General features: G+C 38.3%; 1 protein-coding gene across 2 annotated transcripts; it reads right to left on the bottom strand.

Moving 5' to 3' along the window:
- Positions 1-1,057: 1,057 nt before the first annotated feature.
- LOC127439316 (uncharacterized) lies at positions 1,058-7,783 on the bottom strand. 2 transcript variants are annotated; one of them, XM_051695592.1, is made up of 6 exons: positions 7,336-7,783; positions 5,783-6,011; positions 5,525-5,679; positions 1,346-1,450; positions 1,212-1,256; positions 1,058-1,133 (listed from the first exon to the last, which is right to left on the bottom strand). In XM_051695592.1, the coding sequence occupies exons 1-5, from the start codon at positions 7,477-7,479 to the stop codon at positions 1,236-1,238; spliced, it is 654 nt and encodes a 217-aa protein (XP_051551552.1). In that variant the 5' UTR covers positions 7,480-7,783; the 3' UTR covers positions 1,058-1,133; positions 1,212-1,235. The 2 variants fall into 2 exon arrangements, with proteins under 2 accessions (XP_051551552.1, XP_051551551.1); XM_051695591.1 differs by having other exon boundaries at positions 1,065-1,256.
- Positions 7,784-19,987: the final 12,204 nt, after the last annotated feature.

Genomic DNA, 19,987 nt, shown 5'->3' with positions numbered 1-19,987 from the left:
TTTGCAATTTTGTGTTGTGAGGCTATCAGTACAAAATCTACACACTTTATAAACAGTTGTCCTCAACTAATACCGATGTGCTCGACTTATTTTCGACTAATTTCTTTGCCAGCTCAAGTTCTCAATGAGATCATCAACTGGACTTCTCTGCCATATGCAACTGGAAAATTAATTCTTGGTGGCAAAAAGGGCTGTTAGGAGTCCTTGGCAACAATTTACACGATCCTCTCAAGCAAGCAGAACTGTGCTCACCTTCAGCTACATCTTAGAGACCTGAGCCTGTGTAGGTGGTAGTGCCTACAGAAATGAGTGCTCATATCCTTGTCAGACTCAAGTGGTTGTAATTTAGGCACCATTTGCACATACACCTCCTGTATCAGCTGAGTTTATTTGTCCCTCAAAGATGAAAGGCTCATAGATAGTTGTGGCGTCTGTAAACAACTTGTTGGATAATGGGGGGGGGGCCTGCCCTAAATAAAGTACAGAAAGCTACCAAGATTGATATGTACTGAAGCGCACTAAAGAAACATACTTTTTGAAAAATGTATAATCCATGTACTGTCACAAGTTGGAAGACTCAAAACATTAGCAACTTAGTTTTATTTTATGAGTGAGTTGCCACATGGGGCACGATATTTAAGATAAAATGATCAGACAAATACTTCAATTCTTCCCCCGCCCCCCCACCATTTCAGACACTTTTGCTCACAGAATGAATAAGTCACATGCTGACTGAAGTAGCACAATTCTTCAAATAATTAATTGAAAGACAAATCCTGTCCTTTCTAGGGTTTCCTATCTGCAATTTCATATGAAACAGCCCAAATAGTAATTGAATACTAGCACAAATGACTAATAGTGTTAAAGACGACAATGTTCACACAGCATAATGTTAAAAACTAGATTTTTTTTTTAATTAAATCTCACTGAATATTTAATAGAAGTCCATGTGCAACAACATTGTCCACCTAGACATCAAAACTTACAAGCATCTGCCATCTACTGGCCAAACTACACACAAGACACTAGGTTGTACTACAAACACTAGCTTTATTTAGCAGTTTAACATTGAAACATACAAAAAGAACTTAAGACATAAGCAGATTGGGAAGCACTGGATTGAGACCAAAAACCTGCCAAGAAAAGGCAACGCCAGAGAATGGAATCAACGAACACATTCTGCAACTGATGCAATAATCTTGATTGCATACCATCATTAGCACACACTGCCATCATTAGGCCTCTGGAGGAACTACCTGCAATATAAACATGCATGAAATGAAATTTAAAGCTCGGATTAATTATAAATAAAAGCCAAAGAGAAAGACAGAAAAACAAACTATACCTTCGTCAGATCTTTGATCACAACAACACCCTTTTCGATTTCCAAGTCGCTCTCTGTGTCATTGTGTGACCGATATTCTTCACTGTCCGTCTCAACTGCACTGGGCTAAAGGAAGATATGAGTAAAGCATCTCCAAAATTTACACTAATAACAGCACAAGTACAGTTCTCACTAAATGGGTTTCACTGCTATTGACCATCCCAAAATAAAGTGGCAATAAACGTCAGTCGCACTTGTCAGAAAACATAACCAAAGACTTTTCTACTAGATTTGGAAATATCTTTGAAATGGATTCGAGAAATAACTTAAATTGCAAAAGTCCCCTACAATGAGAAATATTTACTCAGAATATTGCAACACTATTTAGATGTACTGGGTAAAAATAAATTTTCCGGAGGCCTGGGTAGCTCAGGGAGTAAAGACGCTGACTACCACCCCTGAAGTTCACAAGTTCGAATCCCAGGGCATGCTGAGTGACTCCAGCCAGGTCTCCTAAGCAACCAAATTGGCCAGGTTGCTAGGGAGGGTAGAGTCACATGGGGTAACCTCCTCGTGGTCGCTATAATATGGGTCGCTCTCGGTGGGGCACGTGGAGAGTTGTGCGTGGATGCCATAGTGGATGGCGTGAAGCCTCCACACACGCCATGTCTCCGCGTAATGCAAGCCACATGATAAAATGCGCAGATTGACCGTCTCAGACACAGAGGCAACTGAGATTCTTCCTCCGCCACCCAGACTGAGGCGATTGTGATTAGCCAGGGTAAACTTTCAGATTTAAATCTCCAGTGATTTAGTATATTGGTGAAACATTTCAGCACCGAGATTCTTTTGCTGTGTGTCGAGTAAAAGTTTGGTTTGACTAGTTTCATGTAATGGGTGTCCAAAGACAAGATCCACGCAATCCATTTGTCATTGAGTAATGTCTCTTTTGATGCCCTTTCTGATCTTTACAGTCAGTTTTGACAAAAAAAAAAAGAAAAAAAAAAAGGGGGAGGTAAATAAACACGCCCATCATCTCTCGTTATATTGTGCTCCCCCACTGATGCCGGTGGTCTTGAGTACCGATTTAGCATGTGTTCTACATCAATGTAAATTAGAAATATCAAAATATTAATACATCTACTACTGATCACATCATTTTCTCTATGTTTTTGAGCCATCGATATATTAACATAGGCCAACATTTCAATTAGAAACCTAATTTGTGTGCTTTTCCAATGCACGGTCGGTTAGCCTTCCATTTAATGTAGTCTGGCATAATAGCTTTGGAAGACCACATTATAACATTTACTGTACTTAATACTGAAGAACACATCGATACAGTGCAGGTGGCAGTCCAAAGTTTACAAGTTACAAAACTTATGAAGGTTTTTGTACTTCAAGAACGAACAAAGTGACGTTGATGAGTTTGCATGTTAGCAGATGAAACTGGTGCAACTGCGCAAACTGAACGGTTAGAAACGGCTACCTTTATTATGCAATTTCTCTGTATGTAGCCTTGAATAGGTTTCATTCAAGCTGCCGAAACACAAAAAGACATTCTTGTAACTGAAAACTACATTGTGCAGGCTATATGAAAGATACATCTACACAATATATCATCCAGTGTGTAAATAATCTATATCCTTTGGTAATGATTTAGGTCGAATTTAAATAGAAAACTATGCGAGTTGTGCTCCGTGGTGCAGCAGAATTTCAGCAGCCTCCAGATTTATAGCTGGGCACAGCCAAAAGATGCAGAGCGGTAGTGGCAGGGTGCATACATTTATAGAAAATAATTCTACATTTAAGAACATGCCATGTCGTCTAGTGATGTCCATTTTCAGACATTTTCATAATCGATCGTCATGGAAATTAATGATCAATTAATCGTTAACATCGTAAAACGCACATGGAGGACTCCAAATAATGTGCAGGTACACTATTGTTTAACTATAATTTACATTAATACACTTAAGGAATGCAAGTACTGGCATTTTCCTCTTAAAATATTCTTAGTTCTGTGTATTTAATACATTTGTATTAATACAATTTTTTGTATGAATTTGTGAATTACGGTTAATGAATTGGGCTACTGTTAAAAATAACTTGTATACAAGATACATCACATACAAATTTCAGAACTTTGGACTTTTTATTTGAAATTAAGTCAAATCATAACATGCTGTGTAAACACAGTACTTAACATACTGTTTCTAAGGGGACGATGGTGAGATGGTGCTTTCCCCGCAATTGCTGACGTAATTGTAGGTTGGAATGAAACAAGGAGATCAGTGCTTTTTGTCATGTACTTTAACACACTATCACAGTGTGTGCAGAAAACATTGTTAAAGAGAAATGCTCCAACACTGTTTACATTGAGCCCGCTTCATCTCTGATCTGTACATCTTCTGTGAACCGGATAGTGAGATGCAGCCCGCAAGTGGCCTCTAGCGGTAGGTGACTGTATAGAAAGCCTCATCAAACACTGCTGGCTTGATTTCAGAACACATTTATCCTGAAATTAATCAATCGATCAAATTATTAATGATAATTAATCGATTTTGATCAATCGTTAACGTCCATCAGACACATCCGGTGTGCGGCCCCCTTTAAGTTACCCTGCCGAGAAATATTTAGGAAAAGACAAAAAATGTGCAACGATTGGCACATTTTATATCTGAAAAAGCAGATATAGATTGCAATCATCGAGAAAATATTCTGATTATCGATTCGTGAAAAAGGCATCAATCACAAGCCTAATGTTAATGTTTACATGCATAATTTGTACCATTTACATCAGGGGCACTCAATAAGCAGACTCCGGTCCGGATCGAAGGACATTTCAATCCAGACCAAGCTCTGAATCTTTGTGCTAGTTATCTGACAAAAACATTAACTTTTAGGAAAATATAAAAATGGTTCATTCAGGCTTTTACACTTTTATAAATATTCTCTCAAGAGGACATCCCTGAACCCCCATACAATGTTTTTTCTGTCAAAAGGCCTCCTGTGTCCCATAGATATATACATTTAAACTGTACTACTGTCATTCAGCTTCAAAACTAACTGTTGATCTTCTTTTAATATTCATATCCAAGTGCCCTCGACTGATGAAGTCTTGATGAAATATTTTAATCTTTTGGTAGAAGATCCCTCAGACCCCAATACTTTGGCTGTCTCTAGGCCCCCCAATATACAATTTCCTAGCCATATAACTAGGAAAGCTACATATTATCCAGACCTTTGCTGGAATGGAAATTTAGAAACCAGACCTCTTGGAACTTTGGAGTACCTCTGATTTACATGTTACAAAAAATATAACATGCAATTTCAAGACACTTATGGATGGAATACACTTCGTTTTAAAAGCTAAAACGCAACCAATATGAAAAAAAAAATGAATACAACTTTGTAAAATCAATATTTTTTCGAGATGTACCTAGAAGAGATCATTTCTTTAGTGTCGAAGCAAAATGGACATTGTAATCAAAATATTCCCATACGATTTGATATCAAATTCAGAACTGAAAAATCTGTATCAACACCCAGCCCTACTATTTAGATACAAGGGAGCCTCTCAAGCAGCTTCTGTGAAACTATGAGGCCATTTGCAAATTTTTTCCTAGAAAATCCTTAGAAATCGTCCTGGAGGGGGGGCCTGGGTAGCTCAGCAAGTACTGACTACCACACCTGGAGTCACAAGTTCAAATCCAGGGTGTGCTGAGTGACTCCAGCCAGGTCTCCTAAGCAACCAAATTGGCCCGGTTGCTAGGAAGGGTGTCACATGGGATAGCCACCTCGTTAGTGGTTCTCGCCCTCAATGGGGTGCGTGGATCGCTGAGAGTACCATGAGCCTCCACGTGCGGTGTCTCCACGGTGTCATGCGCGAATTGACGGTCTCAGAAGATAAGGCAACTGAGACTTGTCCTCCGCCACCCAGATTGAGGCAAGTAACCGCGCCACCACGAGAACCTACTAAGTAGTGGGAATTGGGTATTCAAAATTGGGAGAAAAGGGGATAATAATTTTTTTTTTTTTAATTATCCTGGAACAGTGTTTATGAAACTAACATGCTGCATAGAGAAAAGAGTTACCAAAAGAGATTTAATACTCTACTTGCACCAGTGCCAAAAGACTAAGATACGACTTGACTTGGACTCTGCATCAGAGAAAATTTCTGGGTGAGGTAAAGCAAACCTCATAATCCGGATCAACTGCGTGGTCTTCCTCGGCGAGCTCCTGAGTGAGTGCCTCCACCCAGGACTGCTGATCTGCCTCCTCTTCCTCATCCAGGTCATCCTGCTTTCTCTTACTTCCTTTGCCACAGGGCTTGGTCGGGGAACAACACACCTCTAGAAGCAGAACAAACAACTTCTGTTTACTTACTAGAGTCATTCACAACTGGTGCAATGCAAACTGCAAAATCTAATTCAGAGTATAGTGGTTTAAATTTACCTGGGGACACAGCACAGCCAATGCTGGTGCAGACCGGAAAACCTAGAGTGCTCTGGATGCGCCGGGGCAGGATGGCCATCAACAGGCGTGTGACCCTGTGGAGACGCTTCCGAACTGTTCTGCAATGTCTTTCTTTAGGGGAACCTTCTTTCTCCTTAGCGGGTGGGGAGATGGCCTTCACTGGCGTAGAGAACCCAAACAGCCACCATAAGCCACGGAAAGCCCGCATCTGTGTACAAGATCAAACATAAAATGTAAATGATTCAGTTTAATACATACCTTGGGGGAAAGAAAAAAAAAAAAAAAAAAAAAATGGGACAACTCTCTCACACACACACACACGATGACAACTTAAAGTTGGTTTATCAGTATAAGGCACTTTCATGCAGGTTTTCACAGCAACCCAGCATGTCTACACTGGTCAAGCTAGTCAATTTGAAACACTAACCAGCTTAACTAGCTTGCGCCAGTAACAGATCACCATTGCCCATATAACATCGTCTTATGATTTAAGCAGGTTTGGAGAGTAACTGAATTCATGTAACAGGATAACGCATTTAAAATACAAAATATTAGTAACCGTATTCAGCAGTTCGGTGGCAATCAAAATAGTTACATTCATACTTTATATATAACTTTTCAGAGTTTGTTCTCTCAAAGTAGCTTGGTAAAACTGGTCTTCATAAGATCGCAAGTTTGTTCTCTGCGTTCTTAGCATCGAGATGTCATTAAAGAATCCACATACGATTAAAGAAAAAGATGTCGTTGTGTACACTCTGTGGGTTTTTGAAGTCTGGAGCAGCAGAAATGGTTAACCTTGTGTAAATTGTCATGTGAACATTTAGCTTTATGCTAAGCTAAAATGCTATTTCTAGCTGTTTTACATCCATCTGTTGCCAGGCATGCGTTTATTTTTTTATTTTTTTTATTTTTTTTAAATCAAGCAAATTTCCGATACGGTTTGATTTTTCTTTGGTAAAACCTTTGAAATTAGGACAAAGATGTACTGAAGAAAAAAAAAAAATCTAGAGAAATTTTGTATCGTTTTCCTGTAAAGAAAAATATTAAGAAATACTTAAAACAATACACATATACTTTATCTTGTTTTAGAAGCAACACTGCATAAGATATTTATGCTTTTTCCCATTAATGTACTTTTCATAAGTTTATTTTGGGGGACTGGGGGGGGGGGGGGCCTGTTAGTACAATAGTAATTCAAAGTAATTAGATTACATTACTGTCCATGAATAATCTAACAGAATGTTACAAATTACATTTTACATCATGTATTTTAACATTTGAAATCAACCCTCACAACCCTGAATTTAAGATAATTTAAGCTCTTTGGTGTAGCAAGGTTATGCCTAACCACTACAGGTAAAGGCTATGTTGATTGATTTTTAAATTATGAAGCAATACTTTAAGTATCTTCCTGCTATTTGTTTATAAAAACAGACAGCTACTCATGTCTTCAGCTACTCACTAGCACAAAAGTGCGCCTTGCAGTAACTCAACGCCCACAGTGCATTTGAATTGTTATCGAGGTTACTCACAGTAAACTTGACTGGCCAAAACTGTGAAATTCGACAGAGGACGGATGAAATGACTCCACCTCTCTTCGCCACAGCTTTCTTCTGTTGAGAAAAACAAAACAAATCCATAAAACTCAATCTGCAGCACACTCCACGTACATTCATTTGTTTGCCCGAAGGCTCTGTGTGTATAAAATGAACCTGAACGGCCTACTTTGCCTGAGTGAGTAAAATGTTATCGAATAAACTTGCCTCTTGGCCCTCAATGTTCTCAGACTCAACGGTGTAGTTGCATTGGTTAGTCATCTCGACGCGCTCTCTGGATTTAATAAACTGAAACCCTTAAAACGCTTTAATGCCAGTTTACATACTGCTTGCAATCAGAGCTGCGCGCGTTAATTACAACAGGTGAGCTCCTCCAATCAACTGGGGGCTTGGGCGCGTGCCTGTGTGGCGACGTCGGCTTTGTCCGAAATAGATTGATAGCATACTACTTAGAGTACTGTTTTAAATAATGAGAAACCGTACGCAATATACAAGAATAAACGTTTTCAGCAGTAGTATGCAATGTTGTGTCACATGACCTCACTATGTTGCGTGTTAATTTTAACAAGAGGAATTATCTATAATAATGAGGGTATTTGTTATTTAACTTATAAATACCATGTGCATATCGTAATCATGCAGGCATGTAAAGGCAAGCATCAAAGACAAAGTACCATGGTAATATCATCTGATACCGTCTGTACCACGGTACCAAGGAATTTTTGCAAGTGAAATTCAGAATTACAAAATAATGAAAGATATTTTTTTATTATTATTATTATTTATTTTATTTATTGGGTAGTGGGAGCAATATCATTTTGTATTAGTGTAATAACTGATGATATCAAAATCAAATCAAATCACTTTTACTGTCACACAACCATATACACAAGTGCAATAGTGTGTGAAATTCTTGGGTGCAGTTCCGAGCAACATAGCAGTCGTGACAGTGATGAGACAATTTACAATAAACATCAGATTTACAACACAGTTTAAAATTTAATATACACATAATTACACACAACACAATATACAAATAATAACATACAATGTACAGTATACAATACACACAATATAGAATACACATTATACAATGAAAAAGGTATATATAGTATATATAGAATGTACAGTAGGTTGTATTGTACTGTATTGACATTCAGGCTGTCGGTTGATAGTCAGTTGTTAAGAGAGAATATAATATAATAATAATATAATTGATGACAGGTGTGAGATATAAGAGTAAGAGTAATAAAGTGCAGTGCTGATGTATTTGATTGTGGGAGATCAAGAGTTCAAAAGTCTGATTGCTTGGGAGAAGAAGCTGTCATGGAGACGGCTGGTGCGGGTCCTGATGCTGCGATACTGCCTGCCTGATGGTAGCAGTGAGAACAGCCCATGGCTCGGGTGGCTGGAGTCTCTGTTGATCCTCCGAGCTTTTTTCACACACCGCCTGGTATATATGTCCTGGAGGGAGGGAAGCTCACCTCCGATGATGTGTCTGGCAGTTCGCACCACCCTTTGCAGTGCTTTGCGGTTGTGGGCGGTGCTATTGCCGTACCAGGCGGAGATGCAGCCAGTCAGGATGCTCTCTACAGTGCAGGTGTAGAACCGTGTGAGGATGTGGCGGAAGAAGAGGCGCTGATGAGCCTTCTTCACAACGACTTCAATGTGGATGGACCATGTTAGTTCCTCAGTGATGTGGACACCCAGGAACTTGAAGCTGCTGACTCTCTCCACTGGTGCTCCATTGATGGTGATGGGACTGTGTTCTCTATCTCTTCTCCTGAAGTCCACCACAAGCTCCTTTGTCTTACTGACATTGAGGGAGATGTTGTGCTCCTGACACCAGTGTGTCAGAGTGTGCACCTCCTCTCTGTAGGCTGTTTCATCATTGTCAGTGATCAGACCTACCACCGTCGTATCATCAGCAAACTTAATGATGGCATTGGATCTGTGTGTTGCCACACAGTCATGTGTGTACAGGGAATACAGGAGTGGGCTGAGAACACAGCCCTGCGGGGCTCCAGTGTTGAGGGTCAGTGATGAGGAGATGTTGCTGCCTATTCTAACCACCTGGCGTCTGCTTGACAGGAAGTCCAGGATCCAGCTGCACAGCGAGCTGTTTAAGCCCAGAGCCCGGAGTTCCTCATCAAGCTTGGAGGGCACTATGGTGTTGAATGCTGAGCTGTAGTCTACAAACAACATTCTCACATAAGTGTTCTTTTTTTCCAGGTGGGAGAGAGCAGTGTGTATTGTAGATGCAATGGCATCATCAGTGGAGCGGTTGTTGCGGTAAGCAAACTGCAATGGGTCAAGTGAGGGAGGCAGCACAGAGCAGATATAATCTCTGATTAGTCTCTCAAAGCATTTGCTGATGATGGGGGTCAGAGCAACAGGACGCCAGTCATTTAAGCAAGTTATTTTGGATTGCTTTGGAACAGGCACAATGGTGGACGTTTTAAAGCATGTGGGGACTACAGACAAGGAGAGGGAAAGGTTGAAAATGTCCGTAAAAACACCAGCCAGTTGGTTCGCGCACGCTCTGATGACATGGCCCGGAATGCCGTCTGGATCCACGGCTTTGCTGATATTCACCAGTCGGAAGGATCGGGTTACATCTGCTACAGAGACGGAGAGTGAACTAACCACTGTAGCTTCGGCCGCGAGAGCTCTCTCCACAAGGGCGGTGTTATTTCCCTCAAAACGAGCATAAAAAGTATTTAGCTCATCCGGGAGAGAGGCAGCGGTGTTCGCGGCGGAGTTTTTATTCCCTTTAAAGTCCGTGATGATGTTAATTCCCTGCCACACGCTTCTAGAGTTGGTGGTGTTAAACTGTCCTTCAATCTTGTTCCTGTACTGACGTTTTGCTGAACTGATACATAACTGGTTTGTTTATGCTCCTCCGCGTTCCCGGAATTAAAAGCGGAGGTCCGCGCATCAAGTGCCGCGCGAACATCGCTATCAATCCAAGGTTTCTGGTTCGGATAGATCCGTATTGTTCTGGTCGGAACGACGTCCTCTACGCACTTTCTGATGAAACACGTTACTCTATCAGCGTAAAGCTCGATGTCGTCATCAGAGGCGGACCGGAACATCTCCCAGTCCGCGTGATCAAAACAGTCTTGTAGCGTAGATTCTAACTATGAGACTAATAACTAACATAGAGTCTAATAACTATTTTGACAAATGAAATTATTTGATGATAGCAACAATGAGGTTTGAAATATCTTTATGATGTTAGGGGGGTAAATGGGCATGTGAATTCTGTTATGCATATATAAACTGTACACAAATTTGTCAGGCAGAGCAACTATTACAAATATTGGCTTGGTAACCGAGTCATTCCTGGGATTCAGTAATTAGGGGTGCAAGGGCTGAAACCCTATTGTATTTGTCAGGATTTTTAGGGGTCCAAGCACCGAAGGTGCAGGAACCCTATTGTATTTGTCCTGATTTTCTTATTATTTTTCTTCTTATTTTTGTTTTTGTCTGGGCGTCAGAGACCGTAAGTCGTAGAGATTCCAAACTTGGCAGGATGGTTCCAAATCCCCCCCACTACTCAGGCGTACAGACACACATCCTTCAGACACTGGCGCTATTGCGAATAAAACAAACAAAAATCCCATTTTGGGCCATAAAACTTTAAATGTATGGGCTAGAAACAAAATTATTTTTTCCTCTGATTCCTTGTGTCATGCCGAAGAATTTTGGATTGTTTAAAAAAAATTCCAAACGAACTTGTCCTAGGCCGTTTGCCCGATCAGAACCAAACCAGTGCAGAATGATTCAGCAGAGTCCCAATATGAAAAGTTATCAAAGGAATTTTGAAATTCTGATTTATCGTCAACGGTATGCCAAAACGTTCGTAGTGGGCGTGTCCATTTTACTAAAATGGTTATAACTTTTCAACGGCTTGAGGTATTATCACCAAACATTGGTAAACGTATGTATGGGCTCATGCTGAGGTCACACACAAAATAGAGCTTTGCCTCTTGGTGGCGCTATAATAATTAAAAAAATAAATATGGCTCTAACTATGGAACCATTGGTCCAATCAACATGAAATTTTGCATGCACTGTCTTTGTCCAAGGTGCCATCAAGGTCTATGAGCACAGTTGCATATCTTTAAAAACATGGCCGCCATTGACCAATCAGCTTTCAGCAGCTTTTATATAGGGTTAAATAAGGCTGATCGGAACTAAACTTGGTATACCTATTTGTCTCTTGGCCTAAGAGGTCTGTGCAAAATTTGACAAAACTTGGCCACCTGGAGGCGCTATTACATTTTACATACATGTAAATTGTTGTATATACCACTGTTTAAAAAATAAACACGTTATTCAGACCATGCTGTAAACCTCCTCGTTCTAAACAACTTTGCCTTAAGCACCATTGGTTTGAAACAAAACGTTCAATAAATATTATTTTAAAAGCTTACTTTTTCAAACTAGTCGTAGGCCATTCGCCCGATTGGAACCAAACCAGTGCAGAAACATTCTCTGGATTCCCAAAATGAAAAGTTATCGAAGGAATTGCAAAATTTTTATTTATCGTCAAACGGTATGCCAAAACGTTCATAATAGGTGTGTCCACTTTTACTAAAATGGTTATAACTCTTGAACAGATTGAGATATTATCACCAAATTTGGTACACTTGTGTATGAGATCATTCTGAGGACACACACAAATATTGCGCACCTCTGCCTCTTGGTGGTGCTGTATAGGTTAAAAACAAAATGGCTCTAACTATGGAACCATTGGTCCGATCGACTTGAAATCTTGCATGCAGTTTATTTGTCCAAGGTGTCATCATGGTCTATAAGGACAGTTGCATATTTTGAAAAACATGGCCACCAATCAGTTTTCAGCAGCTTTTATATAGTCAATTTGTATAATTTGGCATCCACTGGATCATTTCTGTCAATTCTGATTATTTTGGTTATTTCTTCACATGTGCTTGGACCCCGATGATTGCCGCTTGTGGCTATATTTATTATTATTATTTTTATTATTCTGCCCTAAAACTGATCGTGCAGACCAAACCGTCAGTTGTTGTGAACTGAAACATTTCCGATTTCATTTCTGTCATGACATTTTTTGCGCTAATTTGCATAATTTGAAAAACCTACTTTTTTGAACTCCTCCTAGGCCGTATGTCCGATTTGAAATTGGGGTGTGTCTGCTATGAATATCAGTCGGACAAATAAAAAAACATGGCCGCCAGCAGCCAATTAAATTTTAGCAGCTAATAACATCAAATATGAATGGCCAACCGTTACGAAACTTGAGGTATTTGTAGACAGTGTTAGAATGAGGCTGTGTACCAAGCTTTTTTACTCTAATTCCTTGCACCAACATCTACAAAATGTATATCTTCGTTTTATTGCATTTTATAAAATGTTTCCGCTATTCTAATTTTCTAAAAAAGCAACTTTTTCGAACTCCTCCTAGGCCGTATATCCGATTCTCACAAAAATTGGTGTGTGTCTATTATGAACCCTCCTGACAAAAAGTTATCAAAGGAATTTTGATTCGTCGAAGCGTTGCAAAGATATAAGCCAACGAATTGGTCAGGCGTTGTCCATTTTTTACATATTGACTAATATCTACCAAATGAAAAGGCCAAATGTTACGAAACTTGATACACATATACAACAGCATATTTTGAGTCTGCAGGCAAAATCGTGAAAAAATTCACCTATAGTGGGCGCTACAACTAAAAAATGCTCGTAACTCCGCAACTGTATTATCAATGAAATTGAAAATTGGTATGCTTCTTGTAGGGGCCAAATGCTAACATATTCTACAATATGATTCAGACAAATAAAAAAACATGGCCACCAGCAGCCAATCAAATTTCAGCAAAATGGCTGTATAAATGGTGTGTAAATTACTGTATATTATCCAATGTTACCTGCTATTGTGAACTGCATCTAGGACTCCCTAGATCAATAATTATCAAAGAAAAGTTTAACTCTAGTTATTTATTTAGTTATTTAGGAGTTGCATTTATCATGTGGGTTGAACTTTAGTTATTTATTTAGTTATTTAGGAGTTGCATTTATCATGTGGGTTGAACTTTAGTTATTTATTTAGTTATTTAGGAGTTGCATTTATCATCTGGGTTTGGCCAAGTGTATCCAAAAGCCTATAATTCCTCAAATAAATATTCAAACTTCTAAAACCTTTTTGGAGATTGGGTTCTGTGTGGCTTTATAACAGTTAAAAAGTAAAAAAAATGAATTGGAAATACAAAAAATGTTAAAATACAGAGCATTTTGGTGGAATACAAACTGCAGATAAAAAGAACATAGCAATTAAGGGGTTTAACTCTAAAACATCAAGACTGCAAAATACACACACTCACATAGAAACATATGCACACACATATGATCAATAATGATCAATCAATAATTCAGTCACAATACAGGAACAAAGAACACATCGATGAAGGGGTTAAACTCAAAAACATCAGGAGTGTATATTAGACACATCCACTCATATGTACACACACTTATGCACACATACTGTATACAAACAGTGAAATCATTGGCTGAGTTTGAGACTGTTTACCAGTTAGTTGAGTCTGAAGACTCAACTAAGAGGTTGAGATCAGGCAGTTCTACCTCTGATGAAGCATTCCTTTTCTTTTTTGTTTTTTTATTTAATTTTTATTGAAAATTAATGTTTGAGTTAGATTATGTGTAACAAAATGATTTCTCTGTGTTCATGCTTGACTGTAATCATAATCCAAAAAGTGATGCTTAAAAACAACATTTTAATAAACAAAGAAAAATAAACTTTAACAAAAAGTAGTTTGATAATGTCTAAATATACATCCAACCTAATAAAAGTAAATAACTATGCCTGAAAACACTTTAATCAGCAAGGTTTGCACAAATCTGTTTATATTTATATAGAGCTTTACAGGCATCTAGTGGCCACACCATAGTATTACATATGATTTTCTTAATTTCTTTCCACCAGATGGCACTAATCTGCCTTCATTCATTGGATTTTAAATGCCTTTGCTCTATTTTAATTTAAATACAGCATTAATTGAAAAATAATATCAAAGGTGTTTTCCTAATATTTTTTAAAATAAACATTATGCAAAACAAATATAGTATATTAATTTCATTAAAAAAAATACACTTATGGCATTCAGTCTGTTTTGAATGGCTAACAATATGTAGGTGTGGCTCAAACCCACTCCTACATACACATACTTATACACACACACATACTGTACACAGACAATGAAAACATAGGCTGAGTTTGAGATTGAAAGGCTGGATTGTCCGCACATTTAAAGTCTGACTTTATCCTGTTTCAGGATCGTTGAACACAAGACATCAGTCATATTTTACACCAGTTTGCAAATTCAGCAGCTTACAAAGTACAAATACATATACAAATACATAGCTTTTTTGCACACTTTGAAAGTTCTTAAAAGGCTTGAACCCCGAAAATTGCTGCTTGCAGCTATATTTTCAACTTGGATTACTCCACAACATTTAGGCACACATGAAACCTCCAACAAATAATATTGTCCCACCTCATGCATCAAAGCCCTTTAATTATTTCCTGGTTTTTTTTTTTTTTTTTTTTTTTCTGATTTAGACATCTTTTGTTCTCAACCCCCTCAAGGACATAATGGAAGTGGTTTGAAAATGATTCTACTCAATACTTGTTATAAAATAATCATCTATAATGCTCATGTGTCCCCTTCACAAATTTAATGACTACAGATATAATATTTATGCTTTTTAGCTAACAACAATACAGTTCTGCAGTTTCGAAATGTATAAATTACCTAAATCCGAAACTGTTTGGGAGGTTTGAGCTAGATTCAGCTGTAGATTATGAGGAGACCCAAATTAGGCAATAGGTCCACTCTGACTTACAGTACGTTCACTGTACATCTGAGGACACTACAGAGCTCATTGTTAATGTAGAACTTTCTCAAAATGGGGAGATATATTCACTCCAAATATAATGGTTACTGTAGTGTGAAACGCACAGCGTTGATGATTGTTGGTGCCAGATGGGCTGGTTTGAGTATTTCTGTAACTGCTGATCTTCTGGGATTTTCACACACAACAGTCTCTAGAGTTTACTCCGAATGGTGCCAAAAACAAAAAACATCCAGTGAGCTGCAGTTCTGTGGATGGAAACGCCTTGTTGATGAGAGAGGTCAATAGAGAATGGCCAGACTGTTTCGAACTGACAAAGTCTACGGTAACTCAGATAACCGCTCTGTACAATTGTGGTGAGAAGAATAGCATCTCAGAATGCTATTCTGAGATGCAGGTTAGCGCTGTTTTGGCGCCACGAGGGGGACCCACACTTGGTTAGGATCTGTCTCTGCTTTTTAACTCTGACAGTAGTGCTATATTCTGCCAATTCATAATCTCTTTTTAGGGCCAGATAAAATTCTAATCTACTTTGACTTTTAGTTTCTTCTTTCCAATGTTTCAAATAGGTTTCTTTACATTGCATTATAATCTGGTTTACTCTGATTGGGGTTTGGAAAGCAGTGTTGTTGTGAGACTGGTCATAGTGTGTCTGAGCAGGACCTGACATAGGGACTCTTTTCTGGGCTCAGCTCTTGGGTTTGGAGTGCTTTGGAATGGAGGGTGTCTAGGGGGCTGGATTTAAGGTGATTAAAAAATGTGAGTGCTCTCTTTTGAATGTTGATTATCAGTGAGTATCTGCCTAATTCTGCTCTACATGCATTTGTTGGTGTTTTTCTGTGTAAGTGTAAAATGTTTCTGCAAAATTCTGCATATAAAGATTATTTTGGGTGTTTGTCCCAATGGGTATAGCTATGATGACTGAGTAGACCCCATAATTCACTATATAGCGCAATGGGCTGGATGACACTATGAAATATTTTAAGCTTGCTATAAGTAGAAGTGGTTGCTAAGCTGTTACAATTGCTAACATTTAGTGGTTTCGGTTTTACTTTGTGCTTGCTCTGTGATTTCAAGTGGTTGCTAAGGTGTTTGTAAGTGGTTTGTAGGTTTATGACAATTGGTGGCAGACCATAATAAGTACCTTGCTCATAGCAATCACAGGATAGACCATAATTGCAATGCAGAGCCCATAACATCCATAAGATCTCCCATAATAATCAATATCTAGCATATAGAAACCAGGGAATATCCCATATTTATCAATACAGAGCCTACAGCATGCACAAAATATATGCAGCACATCAAATGAAATTACCTTAATTACTATTTCATCAATCTGTGGCCTTTAAAAAGCAGATTCGCAGAGCAAAATTTGTGAATTCAAAGCACTGTCACAATCCTGTCTGTGGTAATTCTCACAATTTGTCTGTATTAAAAAATTCAAGTCAATTAATTAAAACAGTGCTTTTATATATATACAGGTGCATCTCAATAAATTAGAATGTCGTGGAAAAGTTCATTTATTTCAGTAATTTAACTCAAATTGTGAAACTCGTGTATTAAATAAATTCAATGCACACAGACTGAAGTAGTTTAAGTCTTTGGTTCTTTTAATTGTGATGATTTTGGCTCACATTTAACAAAAACCCACCAATTCACCATCTCAAAAAATTAGAATATGGTGACATGCCAATCAGCTAATCAACTCAAAACACCTGCAAAGGTTTCCTGAGCCTTCAAAATGGTCTCTCAGTTTGGTTCACTAGGCTACACAATCATGGGGAAGACTGCTGATCTGACAGTTGTCCAGAAGACAATCATTGACACCCTTCACAAGGAGGGTAAGCCACAAACATTCATTGCCAAAGAAGCTGGCTGTTCACAGAGAGCTGTATCCAAGCATGTTAACAGAAAGTTGAGTGGAAGGAAAAAGTGTGGAAGAAAAAGATGCACAACCAACCGAGAGAACCGCAGCCTTATGAAGATTGCCCAGCAAAATCGATTCAAGAATTTGGGTGAACTTCACAAGGAATGGACTGAGGCTGGGGTCAAGGCATCAAGAGCCACCACACACAGACGTGTCAAGGAATTTGGCTACAGTTGTCGTATTCCTCTTGTTAAGCCACTCCTGAACCACAGACAACGTCAGAGGCGTCTTACCTGGGCTAAGGAGAAGAAGAACTGGACTGTTGCCCAGTGGTCCAAAGTCCTCTTTTCAGATGAGAGCAAGTTTTGTATTTCATTTGGAAACCAAGGTCCTAGAGTCTGGAGGAAGGGTGGAGAAGCTCATAGCCCAAGTTGCTTGAAGTCCAGTGTTAAGTTTCCACAGTCTGTGATGATTTGGGGTGCAATGTCATCTGCTGGTGTTGGTCCATTGTGTTTTTTGAAAACCAAAGTCACTGCACCCATTTACCAAGAAATTTTGGAGCACTTCATGCTTCCTTCTGCTGACCAGCTTTTTAAAGATGCTTATTTCATTTTCCAGCAGGATTTGGCACCTGCCCACACTGCCAAAGCACCAAAAGTTGGTTAAATGACCATGGTGTTGGTGTGCTTGACTGGCCAGCAAACTCACCAGACCTGAACCCCATAGAGAATCTATGGGGTATTGTCAAGAGGAAAATGAGAAACAAGAGACCAAAAAATGCAGATGAGCTGAAGGCCACTGTCAAAGAAACCTGGGCTTCCATACCACTTCAGCAGTGCCACAAACTGATCACCTCCATGCCACGCTGAATTGAGGCAGTAATTAAAGCAAAAGGAGCCCCTACCAAGTATTGAGTACATATACAGTAAATGAACATACTTTCCAGAAGGCCAACAATTCACTAAAAATGTTTTTTTTTATTGGTCTTATGATGTATTCTAATTTTTTGAGATAGTGAATTGGTGGGTTTTTGTTAAATATGAGCCAAAATCATCACAATTAAAAGAACCAAAGACTTAAACTACTTCAGTCTGTGTGCATTGAATTTATTTAATACACAAGTTTCATAATTTGATTTGAATTACTGAAATAAATGAACTTTTCCACGACATTCTAATTTATTGAGATGCACCTGTGTATATATATATATATATATATATATACAGGGTACCATGACAACTAGTCCCCCCTCCACAAATTACATAAATCCATAAAGTCAGGTTTCTGTAATTTTACATTCATTTCTTTTATCACAAACAAGAAAAATCTGTAAAATATTACTAATATTAAAATTACATTTTTGAATCTGTAAAAGTACTATAAATTGCCATTAAAAAACATAATATTGATGAAATCTCAGATTATGGTTAATTACCTGTGATTTTAAAGGGTAAAACTTTAAATTACAGCAAATATCTGTAAACAACATGCATTTCATTGTTTTATGGGAAAAAAGGGAAAATCTGTAAAAAATAAATAAATACAGAACATTTCCTGTAAAAAAAAATATATATATATATATATATATATAAAATTTTAATTGTTTACAGTGTATAGTGGAATTCTAGTTTGGTTCAAGTGGGTCCATTTTTAAGTTTGTTAGGCTGCTGACGTAAATCTGCATCTGCGGAAGGAAGACCTGCTTTCAGGAACACTGCATGTGAAGGGTCTCTTAAGAACAGCATTTTAGCCTAATGATGGTCCACTTCAGAGTCTTTTCAGTGCTTTCATTGTTAGTGTCCCTTCCTCACTCTCCTTTCTTTCTTTATTTTGATGAGCAACTGAAAGCGAGCTTGTTCCATGCACTCATGTCTTAAATTAGAACTGGGCAATTTGTCTTTTGATCTGCACTTGACATGATTGACATGTAAAAAATAATGTTTGCTCAGTTTGTTAAAACCCTTACAAGAGATGACATTCATTGAAACATGCTAATTATAGATTTCGATTGTATGATTTTTAGCTAACAACAAGACAGTTTTGCAGTTTTGAAATGTTTAAATTACCTAAATCCGAAACTGTTTGGGAGGTTTGAGCTAGATTCAGCTGTAGATTATGAGGAGACCCAAATTAGGCAATAGGTCCACTCTGACTTACAGTACGTTCATGTACATCTGAGGACACTACAGAGCTCATTGTTAATGTAGAACTTTCTCAAAATGGGGAGATATATTCACTCCAAATTTAATGGTTACTGTAGTGTGAAACGCACAGCATTATTCACAAATATGGTAGTAGCTTCAAATACCACACAAAAGGCACACAACTGTACACATCCCCTAGGCCAAAGGAAGTATGCACACGTGAAACTAATATGTGTATTTATAACTGTTAACATGGGATAATTTAATGCTTTGCAGGCTGCATTGTCCTCCTGATCTCTGCTTAAACTACAACTTTTTCAAAATGCCACACAATTTTCATTAGGGTAAGAAAAACTGAACATACCATTCCCATTTATCATTATATTATAAAAAATAATTTAGTCCACCTTTAAATCTGTAAATAAAACATTCATTTTATGCATACGATTGAGCCATCTCATGCATGAAATTAGTGCACACAGACTGTCAGTCCACTTAAATTAATTAGCTCATTTAAAGTCACTGAAGACTGCATTGGTTGCCTATAACAGAAAGTTACCATTTGAGCTACTTAGCACCAGTCTGTTCTCTGTGCTGAGCTGATCCCTTTGATTCTGTTATGGCCCACATTATGGTCACAGTCAACCTCTTAAGACACCACCTATTCTCCACATTAAGGCTAAACAGTACGAGACCT

This window comes from Myxocyprinus asiaticus, chromosome 50 (genome assembly GCF_019703515.2).
Source record: "Myxocyprinus asiaticus isolate MX2 ecotype Aquarium Trade chromosome 50, UBuf_Myxa_2, whole genome shotgun sequence".
Classification (NCBI taxonomy): Eukaryota; Metazoa; Chordata; class Actinopteri; order Cypriniformes; family Catostomidae; genus Myxocyprinus; species Myxocyprinus asiaticus.
This window is presented reverse-complemented; position numbering and strand designations above follow the sequence as displayed.

Bases quoted from the DNA above. Each gene is read 5' to 3' on its own strand.
- LOC127439316 (XM_051695592.1), bottom strand. From the start codon at position 7,479: ATGAATGTACGTGGAGTGTGCTGCAGATTGAGTTTTATGGATTTGTTT. The intron at 6,012-7,335 runs GTGAGTAACCTC...TCTTGTACACAG, and splicing joins TTTGGCCAGTCAAGTTTACT to ATGCGGGCTTTCCGTGGCTT. The intron at 1,451-5,524 runs GTTTGCTTTACC...ATCTTCCTTTAG, and splicing joins CAGTTGATCCGGATTATGAG to CCCAGTGCAGTTGAGACGGA.